This window comes from Phyllostomus discolor, chromosome 2 (assembly GCF_004126475.2).
Source record: "Phyllostomus discolor isolate MPI-MPIP mPhyDis1 chromosome 2, mPhyDis1.pri.v3, whole genome shotgun sequence".
In the NCBI taxonomy this organism is placed as follows: Eukaryota; Metazoa; Chordata; class Mammalia; order Chiroptera; family Phyllostomidae; genus Phyllostomus; species Phyllostomus discolor.
The window spans coordinates 166,354,785-166,379,747 of record NC_040904.2 but is presented as its reverse complement, the minus strand read 5'-3'; the positions used below and the strand labels follow the sequence as shown (position 1 = coordinate 166,379,747).

General features: G+C 48.5%; 2 protein-coding genes across 3 annotated transcripts; both read left to right on the top strand.

Moving 5' to 3' along the window:
* Positions 1-334: 334 nt before the first annotated feature.
* On the top strand, positions 335-14,796 carry SMARCD1 (SWI/SNF related, matrix associated, actin dependent regulator of chromatin, subfamily d, member 1). Of its 2 annotated transcripts, XM_028531689.2 has the most exons (13): positions 335-658; positions 1,325-1,512; positions 1,771-1,813; positions 1,905-2,027; positions 2,688-2,810; positions 3,862-3,978; positions 5,502-5,603; positions 5,901-6,062; positions 6,154-6,251; positions 7,563-7,698; positions 9,795-9,917; positions 12,878-12,979; positions 13,090-14,796. In XM_028531689.2, the coding sequence occupies exons 1-13, from the start codon at positions 482-484 to the stop codon at positions 13,141-13,143; spliced, it is 1,548 nt and encodes a 515-aa protein (XP_028387490.1). In that variant the 5' UTR covers positions 335-481; the 3' UTR covers positions 13,144-14,796. The 2 variants fall into 2 exon arrangements, with proteins under 2 accessions (XP_028387490.1, XP_035874944.1); XM_036019051.1 differs by lacking the exon at positions 5,502-5,603.
* A 2,108-nt stretch (positions 14,797-16,904) lies between these two features.
* On the top strand, positions 16,905-24,806 carry GPD1 (glycerol-3-phosphate dehydrogenase 1). Its single transcript, XM_028531927.2, has 8 exons — positions 16,905-17,733; positions 18,136-18,313; positions 19,117-19,257; positions 19,859-19,997; positions 20,244-20,356; positions 21,049-21,282; positions 21,510-21,616; positions 22,578-24,806. Exons 1-8 carry the CDS (start codon positions 17,627-17,629, stop codon positions 22,672-22,674), a joined length of 1,116 nt encoding a protein of 371 aa, XP_028387728.1. The 5' UTR covers positions 16,905-17,626; the 3' UTR covers positions 22,675-24,806.
* Positions 24,807-24,963: the final 157 nt, after the last annotated feature.

The window sequence follows — 24,963 nt, the reverse complement described above, 5'->3', positions numbered from 1 at the left end:
TAAAATAGAATAAACAGTATGTTCTCCTCTTCAGTCCCTCGGGTTTATAGCAGTATGAGAAGGAAACGAAAAACAAAGAGCTTTGGAAAGTTGAACGCACTGCGGCAAGATGAAGCAATTACACCATCACCCTCTGGATCAGAGCGTTGGGGGCGCGGGCTGGGGCCTGGGCTGTGGTCCTGCTTCCAGGGCCTGTCTTCCTCCCGTCGGCCTGGGGGCGCCCGCTCACAGGGCCTCTCTATCCCAGAGCTTTTCTCTATGGTTTTCCCTCACGGACCTTCAACGCGAGAGGGCGTGGCCAACACGCCTTTTCCGCTAGTTGCCCCCTCTAGCCCACAGTCTCGCTGCCCTGAGCCTCCCGTGCCGGCCGGCCGGCCGGGCGGACAGACGGGCTTGCGGGGGGCGCGTGGGGGGCGCGTGGGGGGCGGGGGGAGTTCCGGTTCCGGTTCTTTGTGCGGCTGCTGCAGCGGCTCCGGGGAAGATGGCGGCCCGGGCGGGTTTCCAGTCTGTGGCTCCGAGCGGCGGCGCCGGAGCCTCAGGAGGGGCGGGCGCGGCGGCTGCCCTGGGCCCGGGCGGGACTCCGGGGCCTCCCGTGAGAATGGGTCCGGCACCGGGTCAAGGGTTGTACCGCTCCCCGATGCCCGGAGCGGCCTATCCGGTGAGTGGGGCAGGAGGAGGGGCGCGCGGGTCTGGGGGCGGGGCTGAGCGGGGTCCTGGGAGTGACAGCGATGGGGAGAAGTAGGAGGGGCTCCTCCGGGAGGGATTCGGGCTCTAAGTGGGAGTGGGGGAGGCAGTGTGGAGGAAGAGACTGGAGGCATTTAGCATCTCCACCTGCTCCAAGGAGCATTGTTTCCTTGGGGAGTCAGGGTATAGAACCAGGGTGGATGAAGTGGGCCAACGGTGGGCAGATGAGCACTGGAGTGCAAAAGGGCTTGGGCAGCTCCAGCGCCCAGAGGAACCAGAAGGTAGCTGGCAAATTGAGGTCAGCTTCCAAGAAGATAGTAGGGGACAGTACTGTCTGAGTAAATGTGGAACTAGAGGAGATGTTCAATGTGTCAGGTACAAAATAAACTAGGGAGAATTTTAATATAATCCGATTCTTAGTTTTTTGGGCTCTATTCTCTCATGGAATCACGACTGGAACAGAGGAAACTCCAGTTACCTATATTTCAAAGAGGCAGAAGGCTCTCCTCCCATTGTGCTCCACCGCCCCCCCCCCCCCAGTCTTGTTTCATTCAAAGAACTCAAGAATCCCCCACTTTTCCTTTCTTGGTGAAGTTAGTAGGGGGAGCCATGACATCTCTGGGTTCTCTCCCCTTTGTAGAGACCAGGTATGCTGCCAGGCAGCCGAATGACACCTCAGGGACCTTCCATGGGACCCCCTGGCTATGGGGGGAACCCTTCAGTCCGACCTGGCCTGGCTCAGTCAGGGATGGACCAGTCCCGCAAGAGACCCGCGCCTCAGCAGATCCAGCAGGTCCAGCAGCAGGCGGTCCAAAATCGAAACCACAAGTAAGATGACTGTGGGGAGGAGGGAGGGAGGGAGCTTGTAAGAACTCAGGTGGTGGGAGTATCTGAACCAAGAAGTGGTGGTGCTGTCTCAGCAGATGGTTTTGAGAATGCCTCATGTTGGTTGGGGGATAGAAGCAATGTCTTTGATTTGAGAGGTTTGCAGTCCCTTCACTTTACTATAAATGGAGGTGCTGACAGCTTGTCTTCATGTTCTGCCTAGTTCTATCCCAACCTGATAACAGTATTTATTTTGAACAGTGCAAAGAAAAAGAAGATGGCTGACAAAATTCTACCTCAAAGGGTAAGTCCAGTCTGTAGGTCTTCTTGAGGGGATGGTGAGTTTGAGAATAGAGATGGTCAGCTCTATATTCCCACATCTTTCTGTTCCTAAGATTCGTGAACTGGTACCAGAATCCCAGGCCTACATGGATCTCTTGGCCTTTGAAAGGAAACTGGACCAGACTATCATGAGGAAACGGCTAGATATACAGGAGGCCTTGAAACGTCCCATCAAGGTAACACAGGAGTACTCTAGGCAGAGAGCCAAGAGAGAGTACTTGGGAACCTTCAACGGGCTTAGCATGAGAAATCAAAGAGGCAGCACAGTCCTCCTTGGCATTTAAATTACATCTTTCCCTTTCGCCTACGAACTGAGAATTACATTAGAAGCATAAAAACAGAACAGCAAAAGGGGAGGGGCTTTTGATATCTTATACCAGAAATATACTCTGCCCATGTTTTATTTGTAAAGATTTTATATATTTATTTTTAGAGAGGGGAAGGGAGGGAGAAAGAGGGAGAGAAACGTTGTTGTGAGAGAGCAGCATTGATTGGTTGCCTCTCACACCCCCCCAACTGGGTACCTGGCCCACAACACAAACTGGTGACCTTGTTTGCAGAATGACATCCCATCCACTGGGCCACACTAGTCAGGGCTACCCTGCCCATCTTTTTGATACTGTTCTGGCACCTTGCATGACTTGGTTCACCTGGCATCTCAGTCTATACACTTGCACTCAGGCCAGTGGCCTGTATTTCTAGATGGAATCTCCATCTACCCACACTAGTGACTGGGTAGACAGTCTGCTAGGAATAATTTTGGGACTTGGGGAGATTCTATCTTTAACATCAAACCACTGAAGCCCCATCATTAATCCTGTTTCTGCCTTTCTCAGCAAAAACGGAAGCTGCGAATTTTCATTTCTAACACTTTCAATCCGGCTAAGTCAGATGCCGAGGATGGGGAAGGGACGGTGGCTTCCTGGGAGCTTCGGGTAGAAGGACGGCTCCTCGAGGATGTGAGTTCAAGGTCAACCATGGTCCGTGTCTAGGGTGGGAGCTGCTGGGAACAAGCAGTGTTGTCTGCTTGGCAGGAAGCCTGACTAGTGTTCACAGCTCCTGTTGGGAACAGCAGGGAAAGGGTCACTGTGTTCCCTGTGCTGAAACACAATGGCTCTTTGTGTTGACTCCCACAGCTTGGCCCCTACTGTGGTATCATATCGTGAACCTTATTGTCCTGGGATTACATTTGTTATTTACCTTCCTCCTGATGCTGCTGGCCACTGAATATAGCAGTATGTGCAGATTATTCTGTCGGGTGTGTGTATGTGTGTTTTCAAGTGAGTTTACAGTTAGCATTTGAGGCCATGCTTTCCCCTCTGAGTTCTTGAGGTCCTTTATTCCCATTGTGGCATCTCCATCTTTCCAACTCTCATTGGAGACATCTCACAGTATAAGTGGAATGGATTTATCTGACAGGCCTTTGGTTGCTTCATGGGGAGCATCAGCTGACAGGTGATAGCCCTCAGATTTCTGACCCCAGAAGCTCCTTGGGGAAGCTCCTTTTTCGCTTGCATTCTCTGGCTGTCTATTTTTAGCTGTTCATAGGCAAGCTAATGTGAATGTGTTTCTGCAGGAAAACCAGGACCCGGTATCACAGCCTCCTCTATATAGGTCCAGTCTATGTGCTGGTGGTTTCATTCTATCCAAATAAAGCTGTTTTTGTTCTGGCTGTTTATTGCTTATGATTCATTTCCGCTCTAGAGTCAGACTTTTCTCTGTTTAGACTTACTTTGTTATGTGCAGTGGTTTGGCCTACCTTGCTTCATTTCCCTTAGGGAAATGAGGTAGGTAAGGCAGTGACCCTATACATGTTATAGTCTGCTTCTTCAGGGTTCTGTTCCTACTGTGACTTGTTTAAACTACTTTGCCATTGCCTAAGAGGGACTCAGACATTTTTGAGGTTTTTTTCCCGTTGTTGTTGAGGGTTCCTTTTTTATGGAACTTTGTCTTGAGAAATTTCTTCTTGGCTTTTTTTAACATGACCTTATTTTTTATTCTCTCCTCTAGTCAGCCTTGTCTAAATATGATGCCACCAAACAAAAGAGGAAATTTTCTTCCTTTTTTAAATCCTTGGTGATTGAACTGGACAAAGACCTGTATGGGCCAGACAACCATCTGGTAGAAGTGAGTAGTTTCGCCCTCTAGACTTTGATTCTATGACTGAAGGATGACAGACTTAGGAGCCAAACTTGAATGTCTAGTGAAATGGGGGAGGTATAAATAGAGGCTTACCCCAGGTGTACAGTACCACCATTGTAGTTTGCACATTGACCTCCAGGTGGCACTAGCTGTTTAGTTCTGGTACTGTTTGGACCCATGAGTTCTTGGAGTCTGACTTGTCCCAACTTTTTTTTTTTTTTTTTTTTTAAGGAAAATATTTATTTATTTATTTTTTGGGGGGGGGGGGGGGGGGGGGGAGAGAGAGAGAGAGAGAGAGAGAGAGAGAGAGAGAGAGATATGTGTGAGAGAAGCATCAACCAGTTGCCTCTTGTACACACCCCAGCCAGAGAGCAAATGAGCAACCTAGGCATGTGCCCTGACTAGGAATTGAACCAGCAACCTTTTACTTTGTGGTGTGATGCCCAACCAACTAAGCCACACCAGTCAGGGCTTGACCCACCTTTTTAATGTTATCCTGGTTGCTGAGGCCTCTTATACATGCCAGGCCATCTCTGCATCTTGCTTATAAAGAATGGTGAGACCTAGTTATTCATACACCATTCACACTTTTTCCTGGTAGCAGATTCTATAATTAAGGGAACTAACTGATAGGGTTTTAGTCCTTGCCAAGGTTAGCGTTATAGATCTGGGACTTCCTTTTGATCCCTGTTCTGTTTAGAGTCACCTTCCAAATCATCAAGAATCCGTTATTCTAATGTCGGATTATGCAGTGTTCTGAAAACCATGTTAGCAGCAGTGTTCTTTGCGGTACTGTCAGAACCAGAATGAGATAGCCCAGCATTCCAAGTGAAGCTAACCTGCTCCTTTTTTTGCCAGTGTAGCTGCAGTCCCTTATCCTCAACTACTAAGAGATATGGGAAGGTCTTTACCATCTAATAAGTCATAAAATCAATAGAAATTTATAAATATACTTAACTTAACCTTATAGTAGTAAAGCATGGTGGCTAAAAATGTGGACTGTAGAGTCAGACACAACAGAGCTCAAGTAGTAACTCCACTACTTATTGGCTGTTGACCTTAGGCAAGTTACTTCATCCTTCTAAGCATTAGTTTTCTCATCTGTAAAATAGGTTTAATTGTGCCTATCTGGTATGGATGTTGTAAGAATTAGTGAGATAATCCAAGTAAATGTCTTAGAATACTCTCAACGTAGTAAGTATTCAATCAATGATAGCTATGTTATTTTACTGTGCACATGTATATTATTCATTATGAGAATCAAATTATCACTGGAAATTCAGGCTAATTTAAATGTGTCCCTGAACATTCAGAATTAAAAATTTAATCTACTTAAACAGACAATATCCCCAAACCATATGCAATTAAAAAAAAAAAACCTCTCATGCTATTGCTCTTTTCCAATAGCCTCAATAATCAAGTTGAATATTCAGTCATTACAGAAGCTCTTCCCTCCCACCCCAGCTCTTCCTCTGGGAGAGCACCCCCTGACATCTTCCTCTCTGTAGTGGCACAGGACCGCCACTACCCAGGAGACGGATGGCTTCCAGGTGAAGCGGCCGGGAGATGTGAATGTACGGTGTACTGTCCTACTGATGCTGGATTACCAGGTATTCTGTGGTGATGTGAGGGGGTCCGGCTTTCACAGCCATATCCCATTAGCAGTCTGACATTTAAAGGTTTAAGTATAGTTGCAGATAATTGCCACCAGACTTTAAGTTCCCTAAATACAGGGTTAGGGCCTTAGTCATTTCTGAGTTTCTCCTAGTGTTTTTCTGTCCCAGAGAAGGCACTGTGTTACTGCTTTTTGAATGATTTGAATGTATGGTCATGTCATGTTAAGCACCCCAAAATGCATATAGAGCCAGTTCGCTAGCTTCATTTCTATATTCTCTGGTTCTCTGCAGCCTCCTCAATTTAAATTAGACCCTCGCCTGGCTCGACTCCTGGGCATCCACACCCAGACCCGTCCAGTGATCATCCAGGCACTGTGGCAATATATTAAGACACATAAGCTCCAGGACCCTCATGAGCGGGAGTTTGTCATCTGTGACAAGTACCTCCAGCAGGTAAGAAAAGGACCCATTTTCTTACTAGAGTCTACTGGAGCACATGTACCTCAAATGCCAGCTTTTTATCTGTTTCCCCTCTTTTCCACAGATCTTTGAGTCTCAACGTATGAAGTTTTCAGAGATCCCCCAACGGCTCCATGCCTTGCTTATGCCACCAGAGCCCATCATCATTAATCATGTCATCAGGTCAGTGTGTGTATGGGTGGTAGTGTCATACTGGAGCTGGCTTGTCCCAACTTGCACAGGGCAACTATCAAGTGTTCAATAATTTTGCAAGCAGGTTGTTAAACATAGCTGTTATTTAAAATGAAATTATATAAACTTACAATTAAATACATTATGTTAGAAATGAGAGTAATATATAGTCAAAAGTTCATCATTTTCTAATGTTTTACGGCAGTTTATGTTTTCAGCTGTTACTTATGCCTTCTGTGTCTGTATGGTGAAAACACTATATAACAGCATAGAACTGCACTTCTTCCCCACTCCTTCATCAGTGATGTAATGTTGACAGCTTGAAATCAACTATGTTGGGAATGTTTAAACCACAGAAATTGGCAAATGTTACAAATCAGGCTTTCCCCCCCTCATCTTCTGGAGAATGAATTGTTAGACATTTACCAGCTCATCACTGATGGGCTACCATCTTTTCTCTGGATGGTAGGATGTTCCCGTCTGAGATTCTAATAGCATTACCTCCATCTACTTTTTTGTTCAAAACATAGATGAGCAAGGCATCTCTAGGCAGACATAGCATGAAGGAAGGCACTTCCTCCTCAAAGCATCATGTCTCTGTGGTTGGATATAGTCTCTTTGCCTTCTGTCCCTTAGTCTATGTTAATTGCAATAAAGGCCTTCCTTTCTTTACACAGTGAAACATCAGTCAGCCAGCAGTAACTCCTATAATCTGTACATGGGATTAATAGGTGACGTTGGTCTGTCCTATATTCCTGTACTTAAAGTTAGGGCACTTTTTATTTTGTGTGCTGTGCATTTTATTTGCACTTATATTCAGGGTCAATTTTAGATGAACAGGGAGAAAGGTGCACAAGATACTGTAGTAGTGGTTTTCTTTGAGGCGGGAGAAACTAGCTTTTCACTGGATATCTTTTGTACCACTTGAATTTTTCTGTTTTTAATTTTTTTTTAATTTTAATCATTGTTCAAGTACAGTTTTCTCCCTTTTACTCCCAATCCAGCCCACCCATCCAACCGTCCTGAATTTTTCTTATCATTGACTTTTTAAAAAAATTCATCTTTATTGAGGTTTATATACAATAAATTGCACCCATTTAAAGTATAGTTTTATGACTTTTGGCAAATGTATAAGCACTGTAGGAACTACCACAAGAAAGGTACAGAACAATTCTGTTGGCCAAAAGCAGTTTTGCAATCAACTGCTTTCCCTTCAATCTTGAGCCACCTTTTTGACCCTGTGTAATTAATTAGGTCTTAGGGGAGAAGCACTTTACCAAGCCCCTTTGATTTCTTCCCTAGTGTTGACCCGAATGATCAGAAAAAGACAGCTTGTTATGACATTGATGTGGAAGTGGATGATACTTTGAAGACCCAAATGAATTCTTTTCTGCTGTCTACTGCCAGCCAGCAGGAGATTGCTACTCTAGACAACAAGGTAGGCTCCTCTGCCCTGGGTAGTTTGAGTGCTACCAGCCCTCTGTCACAGCTTCCAGGCTGCCTTTTGATTATTGATATTCATTAAAAATATATTCCCACCCAGTGTGTGCCAGCCACTGTACTTGGTGCTGGTTGGAGCCAGACAGACATGAGTTCTGATTCTGACTATACCTTTTAATAACTTTGAGCCTCAGCTTTTGATCTATGAAATAATGGCTATGTAAGCTTGCTCTGAGGGTTAAAAGAGACATCATATTGTAGAGGCATGACATTGTGTCTGGCACATAAAAACAAATGGTAACTGCTGCTACTATTCTTATTATCTTACTATTTTTAACATTGTTAGAAATAGTTCCTACAAGTAAAGCTAAAGAGAAGAGAACAGGGAGGCTTTCCTGGATGATGCCCCAACTAAATCTTGGACAGAGTGGGAGTTAACAAAGGGTAAGAAAGGAGAGTGGTGCTTAGGGGTGTGGCAGGCAGAGAACATTCCAGAAAGAGGGAACAGGGTGTGTAAAGGTCCAAGGATCCAAAGGAATCCAAGTTCAAGGAATACAAGTTATGTGTGCACATCCCAGGGTGCCTGGGATGGGACGTTTGGGGAAAGGAAACTGGATAGGAAAGCAGAGCTTAATGATGAAGTTTTGGTGCAGAGAACACCTATTACTACTTTGTCTTCAAGATTGGAGGGGCTGAATGGAGATCACATGGAGAGTTAGCAACAGGGTAGTGGGAAGAGGAAAGAGGGGGAAAAGGTACAGAGAATAAGTAGCACAGATGGTAGGTAGGAAATAGACAAGGGGAGGGTAAGAATAGTATGGGAAATGTAGAAGCTAAAGAAGTTATGACACATGGACATGAACTAAGGTGGGGAATGTGGGTGGGAGAAGGTGTGCAAGGTGGAGGGGAATGAAGGGGGGGAATGGGACAACTGTAATAGCATAATAAAATACATTAAAAGTGCACCCTGGCTGGCGTAGCTCAGTGGATTGAGTGCGGGCTGTGAACCAAAGCATCGCAGGTTCGATTCCCAGTCAGGGCACATGCCTGGGTTGCAGGCCACGGCCCCCAGCAACCGCACATTGGTTTCTCTCTCTCTCTTCCTCCCTTCCCTCTCTAAAAATAAATAAAATCTTTAAAAAATACATTAAAAATGCTTCATGAAAAAAGAAATAAAATAGCTGTTTATATAAACTTAAAAAAAAAGAGTGGAGGGGCTGATGCTGTTTGCATTTTGAAGGGTCATCAGCAGGAAGATGGAGAGCAGATTTTAAGAGAGGCAGATCTGCAGGCAGGAAGCTCAGTTAGGAGGGCGGTGCAGTAACACATATGAGATGTGTGAGGGGGCCTAAACTTAGAGGGCTGACAGTGAGGATGGAAATGAGTAGATGGATTTGAGACACATCAAGGTGGAATTGAAGGGATCTGGGCTCTTTTCAGATGGGGATGGTGGGGTGAGGTGTGAGGGAGGAAGAGGTGTTAGGTTGACTCCCAGGTTTCTAGTTTGAGTGAGCATTAATATTCACTCAGAATGGGAACTGGAGTAGGAGCAAGTATTGGGGGAAAGACAGTGAATTTAATTTTAGAGTTTAAAAGGTATATGGAGATGGCATGTAGTTGAATTGGTTGGAGTTTAGGAAATGGACTCTGGTTTGCAGTTTGGGGATTCTACCCTGTCAGTGGTGATGGAAGACACACAAGTAGATGAAATTGCCAGGAGGAGTATGGAGAGTGAGAAGAGGGTAGAGGGAAAAAAATCTATGGACCACAGCCTTTGAGACAGACAGCCTGTACTACTTGTTTCAGACTCATTTGTGCTATGGATTAAATGTTCACAATGTAGCCTTACCCAGAATGGACACTAGAGACTAAAATGAAAACTTCCATCATGTTGCATATACAGAGGCACAGTGCAAGTTACCTCCTGAAAGAAAGCCCAGTGCTGGAGCATGGGGTGATCCAGCAGTATTACCATTTCTGGGCTGTACTCTGCACATAGGTTGTGAGAGGCACAGAGAGATGTCAACACTGCCTTCCATTTAACTTTGCAGTTCCCCAGTTTGAAAATGTTACGAGATTCCTTCTTCCTTTCAGATCCACGAGACAATAGAAACTATCAATCAACTGAAAACACAGCGGGAGTTCATGCTGAGCTTTGCCAGAGACCCTCAGGGTTTCATTAATGACTGGCTTCAGTCCCAGTGCCGGGACCTCAAGGTAAAAATACCTGGGAAAGGGGCAAAGGAACTTAGTTCAGAGAGGCATACATTTGCTTTACTTCTATGGTATCTGGTAGAAGAGCCAGAGGGGTAAGTGAGGGACCAGATTATCTTTAGCACATCCCAGGGTCCATTTTACAATTACATAGGGGAATGGAGGTAGAACCATCCAGTGTTTATCTAGCACTTACTTTGCTGTCACCGTGCAACATATTGTAGGGGATACAGAGTGGAGAACGTGATCTCTGCTTCAAAGCAGCGTGCATTCTAAGCTAATGTGATTTAAAATGTAGTAAACCATATCAGACATTGGAACTCACCATTATCAATAAGGTAATTCATAGGAGAAGAGAGATCGATGAGACTCAGATAGCTGGGGCAGGCTTCTTGGAGAATTTGGGATTTGAGGTTTTTCCCAGAGAGGGGAGCACCAGAGGCTCAGGCAATAAAGTAGGAATGAGCACAGAATGCATGAAATGTGACTGTAGTTCTTGCCTATCCTGTAGTGACTGTGACTACACTTTTAGAGGCTGAGCAGAGGAGCAAGGGACCAAGAGAGCCAGAAAGGATCCCTGAACCCGGCAGTGACTTGTTAATAGCAGGGAGTGACTTGGGGTGTTATATTAATTAGTAGTTCGCCAGGACTGCCATAGTAAAGTACCGTAAACTAGGTAGTATAAACAACAGAAATTTATTGTTTCACAGTTCTGGAGACTAGAAGTTTAAAATTAGGGTGGTGTCCACAGGGGTTGGTTCCTTGGGAGGGCTGTGAGGGAGGGTCTGTTCCTGGCCTCTTTCCTAAGTCATGGTAGCCTGAGACATTCCTTGGTTTGTAGATGGTGTTCTCCGTTTGTCTTCACTTTGTCTTCCCTCCATGAATGTCTATCTCTGTGTCCCAATTTCCCCCCCTTTTTTTTTTAATATATTTTATTGATTATGCTATTACAGTTGTCCCATTTCCCCCTTCACTCCCCTCCACCCTGTGCCCCCTCTCCCACCTACGTTCCCCCCCTTTAGTCCATGTCCATGTGTCATACTTATGAGTTCTTTAGCTTCTACTTTTCCCGTACTATTCTTGCCCTCCCCCTATCTATTTTCAACCTACATTCTATGCTACTTATTCTCTATACCTTTTCCCCCTCTCTCCTCCTCCCACCCCTACTGCTAGCCCCCCATGTGCCCTCCATTTCTGTGGTTCTGTTCCTATTCTAGTTGTTTGCTTAGTTTCTTTTGGTTTTGCTTTAGGTGTGGTTGTTAATAATTGTGAGTTTGCTGTCCTTTTCCTATACATCTCTTTTCTTTATCTTCTTTTCTTAGAAAAGTCCCTTTAGCATTTCATAAAGTAAGGGCTTGGTGATGATGAACTCCTTTAACTTGACCTTATCTGAGAAGCACTTTATCTGCCCTTCCATTCTAAATGAGAGCTTTGCTGGATAGAGCAATCTGGGATGTAGGTCCTTGTCTTTCATGACTTGGAATATTTCTTTCCAGCCCCTTCTTGCCTGTAAGGTCTCTTTGGAGAAATCAGCTGACAGTCTGATGGGAACTCCTTTGTAGGTTACCGTCCCCTTACGTCTTGCTGCTTCTAGGATTCTCTCCTTCGTTTTTACCTTGGCTAATGTAATTATGATGTGCCTTGGTGTGTTTCTTCTTGGATCCAACTTCTTTGGGGCTCTCTGAGCTTCTTGGATTTCTTGGAAGACTGTTCCCTTTGCCAGATTGGGGAAGTTCTCCTTTATTATTTGTTCAAATACGTGCTCAATCTGTTGCTTTTCCCCTTCCGATTCTGGTACCCCTATAATTCGGATATTGGCACATTTAAAGGTGTCTTGGATGCTCTTAATCTTTTCCTCAATTTTTTGAATTCTTATTTCATCATGCTTTCCTGCTTGGTTGATTCTATCTTCCTTCTGGTCCACTGTATTGTTTTGAGACTCATATTCCTTCCTTTCACTATTGGCTCTCCTCCGCATGTCTTCCTGCATCTGTTTTATGGTAATCTGCATTCTTTCATCTAAATTTCGTCCAAAATCCACCAGTTCCGTGAGCTTTCTGATCACCAGTGTTTTGAACTGCGCATCTGATAGATTGGCTAATTCTTGGTCGCTCAAAAGGATGAGTCCTGGGGGACTGATCTGCTCTGTTGAAAACATTTTTTTTCCCCCCCTGTCTCCCCCCCCCCCCCCCCCCCCCCCCGTCTGGTTGCTCTTGTTACGGTGGGGGGGCGGAGCCTTAGGTGCTCACCAGGGCTGGGCACCCGAGTCGCTAGATTGTGATGTTATATGTGGGGGCGGGGCGTGAGCGGGGCGTGAGAAAACAATGGCGGTAGTTCCGTTCCCCTGGACTCAGACCCTTGTCTGGGCTTCTGGGCCGCGAGTTCTGCCCTGGTCCACAATTGCTACCCCTCTGGGTCTGCCAGCCGCAGCTTGGGTACTCAGGGATCACCGCTGCCTTCTTGTGCCCCCGGATGGCTTTTACGCCGATTTCGCACCAAACCTTCCCCCGACCTTCGCGCCGCCGACCCGAGCCAGCCCCGCGCCCGCCCGGCTGGTCTTCTCCTACCAGTCCGGATGAACATGTCTACTTTAGCTTCTTGGCTGCCCGACTTCCATTCAGATAAATCCTCTGCCGGATCTGGGTGTTATTCTGATAGTAAATTATTGTTGTAAATTATTGGTTTTCTAATCTTGGTTGTACAAGGAGGTACGGTGTGTCCACCTATTCCTCCATCTTGCCGGAAGTCCCAATTTCCCCTTTTTATAAGGATACCAGTCATATTGGATTAGGCCCACCCTAATGACCTCATCTTAACTTGATCATCTGCAGAGACCCTATTTTCAAATAAAGTCACATTCATAGGTCCTGGGGGTTAGGGTTATGACATGTTTTGGGGGGACACAAGTCAATCCATAACGGGTGTGAAGGAAGGAAACAAGTTTGTTCTGCCATCTCCCTCAGACCATGACCGATGTGGTGGGTAACCCAGAGGAAGAGCGCCGAGCTGAGTTCTACTTCCAGCCTTGGGCTCAGGAGGCTGTGTGCCGATACTTCTACTCCAAGGTAGGTGCCTGGGCTGTACAAGGGGTCTGCACCCCTGATGGCGTCAGTGGGATTAGCTACCAACTCCTGGTTTGTCTCATTTTCCACTCCTTCCACTATTTTCTCTTTAGGTGCAGCAGAGACGACAAGAATTAGAGCAAGCCCTGGGAATCCGAAATACATAGGGCCTCTCCTACAGCCTGATTTGGCTGCACCGATTCTTTATTTGGGCCCTGTGCTGCCTGCCTCATAGCACCTGCCTTGGTCTTGCTTGGGGCCTTCCAGGGAATGCTGTTGGTTCAAGGACAACACCAGAACGAAGAGGGTCTCACATTTCTGTCTTACAAGACACCTACTACCCTCTTATCTCACCCCATCCCTTCCCACCCCCAGCTTCCCTTTGCCCCACAAAGTTCCCATGTGCCTCTACCCTCCCCTGGTCTACATAGGACCTCTAGATAGTATTAGAGAGAGAACCTGTAGTGGTAATCAATGCATTGAATGGATTGGGCCTAAGGCCAGGTGGTCTTCAAAGGGACCAGCTACACTGATCCTGCCCTTCAGAGACCCAGGAGTTGGGAGCCTCAGCCCCTTCTCCAAGACTCAGGCCTGGGGGCACTCTATAAGCTAGTTGATCTTGGCTCGCCTGATAACAAAATCCAGTTTCCTTCCTTTCCTCCACAGGTTTGGAGCAAACTCTCCCTTCACTTGTTGCCCTCTAGCACTAAAGGAACCCTGGCTCTTGGGCTCCACTGAGCCCCAGGTCAGTCTGCAGCCTTCTGGATTGGCCTGCTGTCTCAGTGCTTCTCTTGCTCCCTCTTAGGGGGTCCACATCAGTATTGGAGTTTGTTCTTTAACAGTTACTCCCTCACAGCATACTCCTTGTAGCTGCTCTTTTTAGGATTTCCTCTTATCTGTCCTAACCCAGGGTATTTGGGTGTGGAATCTTGCCTTTCCCTGTTAGAGCCCCAGAGATCTAACCTGGGGTACTGTCATTGCTAGCAGAGGCTGTCCTTCCTGCTGTTGCTTGAAGGTGTGATTCATTCATTCACTCCACCCTGCCTCCCCCATCCCTTTGTGGAGAAACAGGCCTAAAATCAAACGGGTAAAAGCCCTGGGCCATCCCTGTCTTCCTGTCCCTTGTCTGCCCAGTTGACACCCACTGGTGACTTCTAGGGCACTGAGGAGTGAAAGCGCCTAGGGCTGGAGAATAGCTCTGAGTTGGGTTTGTGACTCTTCCCTCTCCCTGCCTCATAGGATTGTGACTTCCCAGCCCCTGCCCTCAAAGCTTCAGACCCCTCAGGTAGCAGCAGGACCTTGTGACCTTGGCCCCTTGGAACTGAGATGGTTTCTCATCTTTCCATGAGAGCCTCAGATTCTTCCAGGTCATATCACCCCGAGTTAGTATATCCCAGGCTCGCAGACTCAACACAGCAGGGTGGGAGACAGCTGGGCACAGAGGGGGAATTCCGTTCATCATGGGCTCAAAACCCACAGAACTGACAAAGCCCCTGCTTCCCCACCCCCTCCTCAGGCTCCTGCGAGCACATCCCCCCAGCCCAGTATCCCTGTCTGTTCCATACTAGGGACAGCAGAATTCTCTCCCTGTCTTCCCCCTCCTGCTATTATTCCACTTGTCCCTTGAAAACTGCCCAGTGACACTGGACAACCTCTGTTCTTGGAGCTGAAACCATGAGAAGGAAGCTCAGCACTCCTGCACAGTGTCCCTGTTGAAGATAACTTTTTATTAACTGAATTATGTTTTTTCATGGACCAAAATTTTTTTTGTACTGTCCCCTTATCAATGTCACCCAGTTTTAATAAAAGAATCTTCTGAAGTATGAGTTCCCCTGCCTACTGAGGGAGAGCTCTTCCCTGAGCTTGCTCTCTCTAGTGCCATTAGCCATACTTATGGTGTTTGTTCATTTTATTTGAGAACCATTTACAAAGCACCTGTTATGTGTTGGCTGTGGTGGAAAACAAAACTTCTACCCTGTGGACCTCGGGTCTTCACCTTAGAGCTCGCTCTGTCAGCCCCCAGTGGTCCAAGCAGACCAGAGGCTGGTGGGATTACTGGGTTTCATTACTGCTTCCAGCTCCCCTGTTGGGAGGGTACTAACAAGACAGTGGCATTGCCATCATCTTCCTTGTCCTTTTGAGCTCCCAGGCCTTAAGTGTGCTAGCTCAAGTGCACTGTTCTCAGGAGCTGGTGATCCCTTAGGCTTGATGAACCTGAGCTTCCTCTAAGGGAGTTCCATTCCTCAGGGCTCCTGTCTAGGTCCAGGCCAGGTTCTGCACAGCTAAAACCATTTGTTCTCTGTGCCTGCCATTCTTTAAGGTTCCACTTTCACAGCCCTAAGTAAGATTTCAGTTCTCAAGACCAGCACGGGAGCTCTTCCTGTGTTGTCATCCTCATACTACAGACAACCCCTCATCGAAGGGGTTCGGAGGATTTTGCTCAGGACTGGTACTCCCATTAGCAGAGCAGTTCCCATTATAATGTGCTTGCCTCCCATCTTGTGACTCATTACTTTCCTCTTCTATGCTGTTACCCAGCTTGGTTCTACCCAAGAAGGGGGTTTAGAACATAGGATGAGTGCAAATGCATTCCAGAGTTGTAGTTAAAAGATGCCTCTATGGATGGGAACACTCAAGTATTGCCTGTCTGTAGTCAAACCCAACAAGGACAAAACCACTTTCCGACCTGGAACTTGGAGGTTTATCAGATTTGAGTAGGGAAAACAGAGACCAGAGTATGTGGGTGATAACTTGGAGTGGGAAAAATCGATGTCAAGGACATTGAAATGGCATCTGTTTTTACCCAGGCTAATTACACGTGTAATGAATAACTGATGAACCCTTATTAATTTCAAGCAAATAAGCTACAGTTTGCTCTTGGGAAAAGATCCTACTGGTACAGATAATTTCCTACGACAAGCCAATTCTAGATCTCTACACATTTCATTCCTATATAAATGAACACATTCTTTGTCTCTGCACTAAAAATTACTGTTGGGACATAAGAGATGGAAGCATTTAGGGAAAAACAAGGGAGTTGTTTTATGCACAACTATCCATTCTCTGGGGTTCCCATCATGTGTGTTAGGAACAAAAGCATTCTTTCTCTTCCATCACCCATAATCAGTGCTCCCAGCTGGCAGCCTGGCACTGATGCCTTTGTCTCAGTGCCAGTGCAATAGTGGGGTGATTTGTGGGACACTGGCTCCGAAGTAGGTACGACTGTCCCTAAGAGAAACAACTTCTGATTTCATGTATGTTCCCCTGTGGGAACTCTGGCCATGAAAGGAGAATATGGGGGGCTTTTCCTGGGCAGTCCCTAGAACTTAGAAATTGCTCTTGACCTCGTGCCCACTTACTCTTACCCAGCGGTTGCACAGACTCCCTTCTGGCCTAGTGCTCATCACTGTTGCCAGTTGGCAGCAGCCCCAGGGATTGAAAACACCCACTTAGCAGTCTGCCAGGTCAAGAGATCAGCTTGAGAGCACTCAGTGGTCTCTGCCCTCTAGGCCAAGGTGCACAGACAGCTGGAGTGTCACGGCACTTTGCCTCACTCTCCAGATCAGCCTAGAAACCAGAGCTCCCCCTCTTAGTCAAACAGATGGCTGTAGGCGATGTGGAGCCCTGAGCTGCTGAAAGAGCTGCTTCCATTCCCCACCCCCTAAAATCACATACCCCACTTATTCTCAATTACTGCATATGAGACCTCTAAGCTCCATAATTAACAGCTACTCCTGGCCCTGGCTCCTTTTCCCTTCCTGGCTTCTGCAAACTAGCCCCTAACCTGAAGGGTCCCCTAGTGTGGGAGTTTAAACCCCAAAGAAAAAACTGCAAGATGCTGAAAACCTCTCAAGGAAAGCGGACACTTTGGCCAACCTCTTCTCTCCTGTCTTCTTCCTCAAGCCCAGAGTCTGCAAAAGGACAATTGTGGGCATCAGAACCTATAACTCTGACTTCCCACCCTCCCTGGAAGATATTCAGGTGGGGGGCATACTTTGAGGTGAGGAGAGGCCCACTGGTGATCCCTAAGAAGACTACTGTAGGTAACTGAGATGACCTCTGTCAGGGCTCCTGGGGTCTCCTTTTCCTTGTGTGAGGTTGTCCCCAAAGCAGGCCTTTACCTTGTATGTGTTCTTAGCTTTAGAAATAGGCCCACACCCACCCACCGCACCCAGCCACAGCCCTGCAGTGCGGCTAGTGTGGGGCCAGTGACATGTGGTCTCTGTCACTGCTAGGGGACAAAACTGCAGAGCAGTTTTGGGGGACCTGAGAAGATATGCAAGGCATATACCCTGGAAAAGCAAGCATTCCTGTGTCTGCTACTAGGGCTGCGCACAATTTATTCCTGTGCTGGGAGGCAGAAGGGAGTGAGGCCAGTCTAGACTATTTCTTGGCAGACCTCAAGATGAGACCGCTGCAGGGGGATAGAGGGGACTGGGCTGGGGCCAAGGGAAGAAGCCTGCTGTCACCGTCAGCTGGCAAACCTAAGAGGAAAGGTGGGGCCTGGTCTGTGCCCCATTCCTGTTCCCCACCTGTCTCTACTCTTTTCTCCATTTTCCCTGGCTCTGCCAGACTGTCTCCCTGGGCGCCCGCCTCCCCACCCACCCCTGGAGGGCGGGGCTTGGCTGCACCCACGTGTGGCGGAGTTATATGCTCCTAGCCGGCAGAGGAGCTGGGGAGTGTGGATCCAGCTGGCTCAGGCAGAAAAGCAGCACCATGGCCGGCAAGAAAGTCTGCATTGTAGGCTCCGGCAACTGGTAAGTGACTCTGTCAAGGAGTGGCGTGGGGGGGGGGGGCAGGATCCCCCAAGTACACGGGGGCCTAGCTGGGCAGGAGGCAGACAGTGGGTTGGAAATACCCTCTGGTTCCTCTTCCGCCCCTGGTGTTATCTTCTGTGCCTGTCCCCATTGGACAGATGGAGCCCAAACCTCTCCTTGCCCTGGCCTGTCCCTGCACCTGTTCGCCACAAGAAAGAAGCCTCTAGAGCACTCCCTGCTTGAAAAGCTGCTTGGGTTTGGAGTGGGGGTGACAAGGAAGGCTGCTAGTACATACTCTGGTGGGCTGCTGTGATATCCCGAGGTGGGACAGTGCCCCTTCCTCTGCCAACATTCCTCTCTCACACCCCCACTCCTCTACTTTCTGTGCTCCCCTCCCACCAGGGGCTCAGCCATTGCCAAGATTGTGGGTGGCAATGCAGCCCAGCTGGCACGCTTTGACCCACGGGTGACCATGTGGGTGTTTGAGGAAGACATCGGGGGCAGAAAGCTGACAGAGATCATCAACACACAGCATGAAAATGTCAAATACCTGCCCGGGCACAAGCTTCCCCCCAACGTGGTGAGCTGCGGCACCCTGCAAGGAAGGGAGAGGGAAGTAGAGGGGTGCCTCCTGCTGAGGTGGGGGGCCATTTCAGGTGCCACCTGGACCTGGGAAGTGTCTCAGGAGGGCTGCTGTAGGCACAGGGTACTTCTGTGCACAGCCCCCCAACTGTTCCCCTGGGCATTTTCTGGAACTGAGAACCTGAATGTGCTCCCCCCTGCCACCAATTAATGGGCTCCCAGGCTTTTAAGAGAAGACAAGGAAGTTGGTCTCTGTGGTAACCAAAGACAGGTTCTCCAGCTCCCAGACCTGGAGTTCAGGTAGTGCCTGCCTCGGGCTCTAATTTTGTTACTTATTCACTGGGTTAGTAGCAGACTTGGACATTGCCCCTTGGACTTAAAATTGGTGGTCAAATCCATGTGGCTCACTCCCCACAGCAGAGGAAACAGCAGGAAGACTGGTTCTCTTCCTTCTCAGTTAGGGGCCCTAAAGAGCAGAGTGATGAAATTACTTGGCCTCTTCCTCCTGCCAAGCTCAGGCCTCCTTTGGCCTCTAACTGTCCCACAGCCAAAGGCTAGGAGGGTACTGGGAGGAGGTTTCCAAGAGTCAAGAGCCCATGGAAGCTGAAGCTGAGAGGGAATGAAGGCTGGGGGAAGGAATCGAGTGTCTTATTCCTCCAAGTTCAGCCCTTTCAGATTCAATGCCCAAACTGGCCTTCCTTTCCCCCCACAAGCAAGCCTCACTCTTTGGCTTTTAGATCTGAATGGGGCTTCATAGGGGTTAGTAGTCTATTGGGCCTATGAGCACTGATCACCCCACAGGTGGCTGTCCCAGATGTGGTCCAGGCTGCAGTGGATGCTGACATCTTGATCTTTGTGGTGCCCCATCAGTTCATCGGCAAGATTTGTGATCAGCTCAAGGGCCACCTGAAGGCAAACGCCATTGGGATATCTCTTATTAAGGTGCCAGGGATGCCAAGTGGATGGGAGTGTAGCTAACAGTTGCAGGACTCAGTGGGTGAGATGGGGAGAACAGAAAGTAGCAGAAGTAGGTTGAGTTTTCTGGAAAGAGGAAAGGAGTTGGCTTTGGTGAGGCTTGAGAAACAGATGCTGGGGACCACTGGTGAGGGGAGGTTGGTTGAGGAGTAGACAAGAGACTGGTTTGGAGGCAGATGTCTTAGGGAGTTTGAGAGGCATACAGCAGATGCCTGGGGATATGAGGAGGGGGCTGGTTTGAGGAATGTGAAAGAGAAGTTGGTTTGTAGCAGTGGCTGGGGTGGAAGCCGGTTTGGGGAACTCGGGAGTGGGTTGTTTAGGAATATGGAGAAGAGACACTGACTTGGAGAGGTAGATTGATATGAGGGTATGTGAGAGGACAGTTTTCAGATGGATTAATTTTCATATGCCAACTGCCCTCCTTACAACAAGCTTTGGCTAGGCTGGACTGGGGCAGGACCTTTGGGGAAACTTGGACGAACAGCAGATTTGGAAAGGGCAGGATTTCTGGGTGGGACTCTCAGTTGGGCATTAAGGGCACCTGGCCTGAGCTTCCTCCTGTGCCCAGGGTGTAGATGAAGGCCCCAATGGGCTGAAGCTCATCTCTGAAGTGATTGGGGAGCGGCTCGGCATCCCCATGAGTGTGCTGATGGGGGCCAACATTGCCAGCGAGGTGGCTGATGAGAAGTTTTGTGAGACAACCATTGGTGAGAGCCCCACCACCACCCACGCACATGATGCAGCTCCAGTTACATCCCCTCCTCATATTCTCCCTTCCCTGACTCCACTTAGCTGTCTTCTCCCCATTAGGCAGGCAAAGGAAGAAGACCCAAGCATCAGAGGTGAGGGAGGATTGGGACACCCCCAGGGAAAGGGTTGCAGGTCCTGCTTAAGGCACATGTGTGAAAAAGAGTCAAGGATACCCCCTAAAACTTTGCTCCTCCCTACTTTAGGCTGCAAGGACCAGGCCCAGGGACAACTTCTGAAAGAACTGATGCAGACACCCAATTTCCGAATCACAGTGGTACCAGAGGTGGATACAGTAGAGATCTGTGGGGCCTTAAAGGTGAGAGGGGTGTAGAGGCAGCTAAGGGGTGGGGAGAAGGTCCTGAAAGAGGGCCTGGCTGAGCCATACAAGGTTACTGGTACTCCAGGCTGTCACTCACAGGCAGTTGCTCCTATTCCCCACTAAATCCCATATACATAGGAAGAACTGCAGAAGCAAAACCAAGGTCATTTAGACCTGCTAATTTTTTCACTATTAGACTCTGGACCCGCTTCTTCCTTTCTCCTTATAGCTTCTTGTAGGACATCCCTACCCCTGGCTCCAGAGGGTAGTCCAGAGGGGAGAGGAGATGCCCTGGGAGAGCACCCAGACTAATGGGAGACAAGATGTCCAGGACACCCAGAGAGATTGATGGCTAGACCTGTGGATCCTAGACAGAGCTGTAGATATCAGGGACAGTCATGGATGAGAGGGCCAGCTGGAGAGAAGACTGGTTTTCAGTAAATGTCCTCAAGGGTGGAGTATGGAGCAGATTTGGGGAGCCAGTAAGCATAAGTCCATGCTAAAAGGAGGGAGTATAGCAAAGGGAGAAACCAAGAGGAGCAAATAGTTGAGGAGCCAACCACTGTACTTCCCTTAATTGCAGTGGACTTATAGTGGCTGATGGAAGCAGCTTTAGGCAGGTGGTGAGGGCTCCAAGTGGGGCTTGCAGGAGGGGATCCTTTGTTATCTGTGTTCTCCATTCCCCAAAGAATGTAGTGGCCGTGGGGGCTGGCTTCTGCGACGGGCTGGGCTTTGGCGACAACACCAAGGCAGCGGTGATCCGGCTGGGGCTCATGGAGATGATCGCCTTCGCCAAACTCTTCTGTAGGGGCCCTGTGTCCCCTGCCACCTTCTTGGAGAGCTGTGGTGTTGCTGACCTCATTACTACCTGCTACGGAGGGCGGAACCGCAAGGTGGCGGAGGCCTTTGCCTGTACAGGAAAGGTGAGCCACAGAGGGAATGGAGAAGGGAGGGTGGACCCTATAGGTGTCAACGTAGAGGAATCTGGCTGGAGGTATCTCTTGAGCACAGACATTAAACTTTGTGTGAACACTTCCAGCCTTTCTTTCCTCCTAAGATCTCCCACCTCTCATCTGAGCCCCAGACTCTCCATCTCACACTGACAATCCACCTCTCCCATTTCCATCCACCTGTTCTGTTTTCTTTACAGTCCATTGAGCAGCTCGAGAAAGAGATGCTGAATGGGCAGAAGCTGCAAGGGCCCCAGACAGCCCGGGAGCTACACAGCATCCTCCAACACAAGGGCCTGGTGGATAAGTAAGTGTTTGCCACAGCCCCACTGGGAACCACAGCCAGAAGTACTCTCCCCCTTTTTCATCTTCCTTCTCAATCTGTGAAGTGGGCAGAGAAGGAAATGTTATCTTAGTTAACAGACACAGAGACCAGAGATTGGAGAGAGTCTGTATGCTCTCTGTCCCCTAGTTAGTTCATGGTCTTTGAACTCTTTGCAGTCTGGTGTTCTTCATAGCACATTGCTTCGACCTGTCTGCATAGCCTCCCTCAATCCTTTCCTCATCCTCTGCTGTGGGGTTTGGAGCTCTGAGGCAGCAAGAATAAGCTCACCTGATTGTCCCCCTTCTCTGTCTAGCACCCTCAGTGTAAGTTGCTCCCCCGAAGCCAACCCTCTGTCCCTGACTGCTGTCCTGGGTACTGAGGTGTGAGGACAGTCTCTACTTCAAGGTGCTGTTTCTTCACCCTCCATTTCAAGGGTGATGGGCAGATCAGAGCAGAGCTCTGGTGGTCTGAAAAAGAATCTTGGAATAAGAGTATGAAACAGGTTCAGAAGATTAGCTCATGGCTGGTCAGGATAAAGCCTCCTGGTAAAGCAAGCAGCCTGGGCAAGAGGATAAGAAAGAAACTGTCATTTATTTAGCACCTTCGTAGAATACATAATCACTTTACTACTTTTTTATATTGGCCCCATTTTATAGTTGATGATACTGAGGCTCACAGAGGTCAAGTGGCTTGTCCACTTGGAACAAGACAATTCCAGGGAATGCCAGCAAGTTCAATATGATAGGGAGCAAGGCAGTTAATGACCTGACCCTAAAACCCAGAGCTAGGAAGTTCAGATTCTCAGCAACTGGAAACTGAGAGCCAGAGTCTGCCTGAACTCAAAGGTGGGAGGCTAGGAGAGTGGAGGGTTAGGTAGGAATGGAGAGTGGTGGGTAGGAGACATAAGAAGAGGCTAAGTTGGGTCTCTCCTTCCCCATTCTAGGTTCCCTCTGTTCATGGCTGTGTACAGGGTATGCTATGAGAGCCAGCCAGTGGGTGAATTCATCCGCTGCCTGCAGAATCATCCAGAACATATGTGAGCAAGACGGAAGCCCAGGCCAGGAAGCTTCTTTACCCTGGTGGAGAGAGGCAGAAGCTTGGGTACCTGGCCACCAGGATCTCTGGGTCTCCCCAGAGAGAAGCCTCTTCTCTGCTTTTCCCTGGAGGATAGGAGGCTGTGGGGCCCATCGATCTGTCTGGAAATCCTGAATCACCAAGCAGCCTGCAGCCTCTTGCCACATCTGGCCAGGAATGGAGATGCCTGTCCCTCTCCAAATGTGGGGCTTTCTCCTTGCCCTCTGGGAAGCCCCAGTGCTGTCTGTTTGGGCATGTGTGGTAGGGCAGGGGGTGGAGGGAGAGGGAGGTAAGGCAATGGCCACCCACTGCTGCATCACACAGGACAGGAATCCTGTCCCCAAGCCCAGTTGAGTGGCTACAGAACTATCTCAGCTACAAGAGGGATGAGGCAAGGCCTGTCAGGGAGTGGTTTGAGATTTTGAGCTGACAAAGGGACTCCTTTGCTCTGTCTGACCTACGCCAGGCCCCACTCAGCATCAATGGATCTCAGTGTTTGTTAACAAAATACGAAGATCTCAACCCCCTTCTAGCTTCTCCTAGCAACATCTGCGTCCTCAGAAACCTCTGGCCATTCCCTTTCCCCTCCCCCAGGCTGCCCTGGCACCAGAGTTGCTGCCACGCTGGCATCTCTGGCCCTGGGGCTTGCCATTCTCCCTATAGACTTCCCAGTTCCTAGTTCTTTGCCAGCTCCTCCCCACTGTGTGTGACCTTTGCAAGCCTTCCCTCTCCCTCCCTACCAGCACCCTCTTTGGAGAGCAGGAACTTAATCTGCTGACAGAGCTACACCTTTTCATAGCAGGCTCAGATCACTCTGCTCCCTGTGACCTTTGGATCTGCCTTGCCTCCCTTCTCAGGGAGCTCCCTTCTCAGGAGCTCTAGTGGCAAGGGAGGTTTCAGCTGGGTCCCTCCTCCTGCTATCTCCCCAGAATATCCTTGGCTTTACCCCCTTTCCTTCTCCCAAACCCTGTACCTATTTATCAGCCTCCTCCAGAACAGCCAGGGCAGCTAACAAGCACCTGTATCTAGAAGCCAGGGGGCTAGAGAGTGGCCCAAAGGCTGAGCAGGGGGAGGGAAGGGTGAGCATATCCCCATGTAGGTGGGTCCTGACATTCCAAGGCCAGCTCCCCTCTGTCATCTGCCTTCTCAGCAAGGTATACATGAGTACCCCGAGAGCTAGGAAACTTAAGGAAGAGGAAATAAAAATTAAAACCATCCTACCCTCTAAGGCAGCGATTTTCAACCTTTTTCATTTCATGGAACACATAAACTATAATTACTAAAATTCTGTAACACACAAAAAATACTATTTTTTAACGAGCTGACATGAAAATAGATATAATTTTGACATGTTCACACTGGACGGCTATTGTTGTGTTGGCTGTTGTCATTTTTTTTTATTTTTATAATTTAAGGGAAAACAATGCCCCTGACTAAAGAGTCAGGTATTGTGTGTTATAAAAATTCTTGCGACACAGCAGTGTGCCTCTTGTGGGCACATCACAGGGCACATCACACACTGGCTGAAAATTGCTGCCCTAGGGTAAGGGAAGAACAGAAAGGGGAGGAGGGAGAGGAGTATGCTTTGCCTGGCTTAGCTCCAGGATGGGGTGGCAGTGGAGAATATCACAGGTCAGCAGCCTAGGCTTCTGGCTATAAATAGTCCCTGAGGGCCTAAGCCACTCCTTCGGGTCCAGTACAGGGTCTCAGCTTCCTGAGTGGCAGCACCTGGCATACCATGGTTCTGGCCAGCATTATGTTAACCCTCCCTTATTCCCGGCCTGGTGACCAGGGAGGCAGGCTCCTCTCGCCTTCTAGCCGTTGAGAATTCACTTTCCAATGAAGCGCGGAGCTGCCTGAATCAGGCAGTAGGAGCGAGGTGCACAGTTGTCCCAGATCTGGCTGGGCCCAGTCAGGGGCACTGACTTAATACAGGAGGTCAATGTGGGGGCAGGAAACCAGCTTCCTTCCCTCAGCAGCACCTGCGATCTTGTTAGCCAAAGACTTTTACCTACTGTTGTTTACTCCACAGTTAATTGAATCTAAGGCCTTCGAATCAGGCCTATTTGTCTACCCAATAAAGCGTGGTTTTACCAGACACGAGTTGGGAAAGAGCACTTCAGTGCACGTGGGTTCGCAACTTGTGGTGTATCACTGCGTGTATATGTTCTCACTCACAACACAGGAAAGAGGAAAACCCTCCTCATAATCCCAGACATTCCCTGCCCCTAGTTGTGGTGCCCACGCAGTTGACC

Excerpts from the sequence above, each read along its gene's own strand:
- GPD1 (XM_028531927.2), top strand. The coding sequence starts at position 17,627 with ATGCTCCTAGCCGGCAGAGGAGCTGGGGAGTGTGGATCCAGCTGGCTC. Across the intron at positions 18,314-19,116 it reads ACAAGCTTCCCCCCAACGTG|GTGGCTGTCCCAGATGTGGT; the intron begins GTGAGCTGCGGC and ends ATCACCCCACAG. Across the intron at positions 20,357-21,048 it reads AGATCTGTGGGGCCTTAAAG|AATGTAGTGGCCGTGGGGGC; the intron begins GTGAGAGGGGTG and ends CATTCCCCAAAG.
- SMARCD1 (XM_028531689.2), top strand. The coding sequence starts at position 482 with ATGGCGGCCCGGGCGGGTTTCCAGTCTGTGGCTCCGAGCGGCGGCGCC. Across the intron at positions 2,811-3,861 it reads AAGGACGGCTCCTCGAGGAT|TCAGCCTTGTCTAAATATGA; the intron begins GTGAGTTCAAGG and ends TCTCTCCTCTAG. Across the intron at positions 7,699-9,794 it reads TTGCTACTCTAGACAACAAG|ATCCACGAGACAATAGAAAC; the intron begins GTAGGCTCCTCT and ends TCTTCCTTTCAG.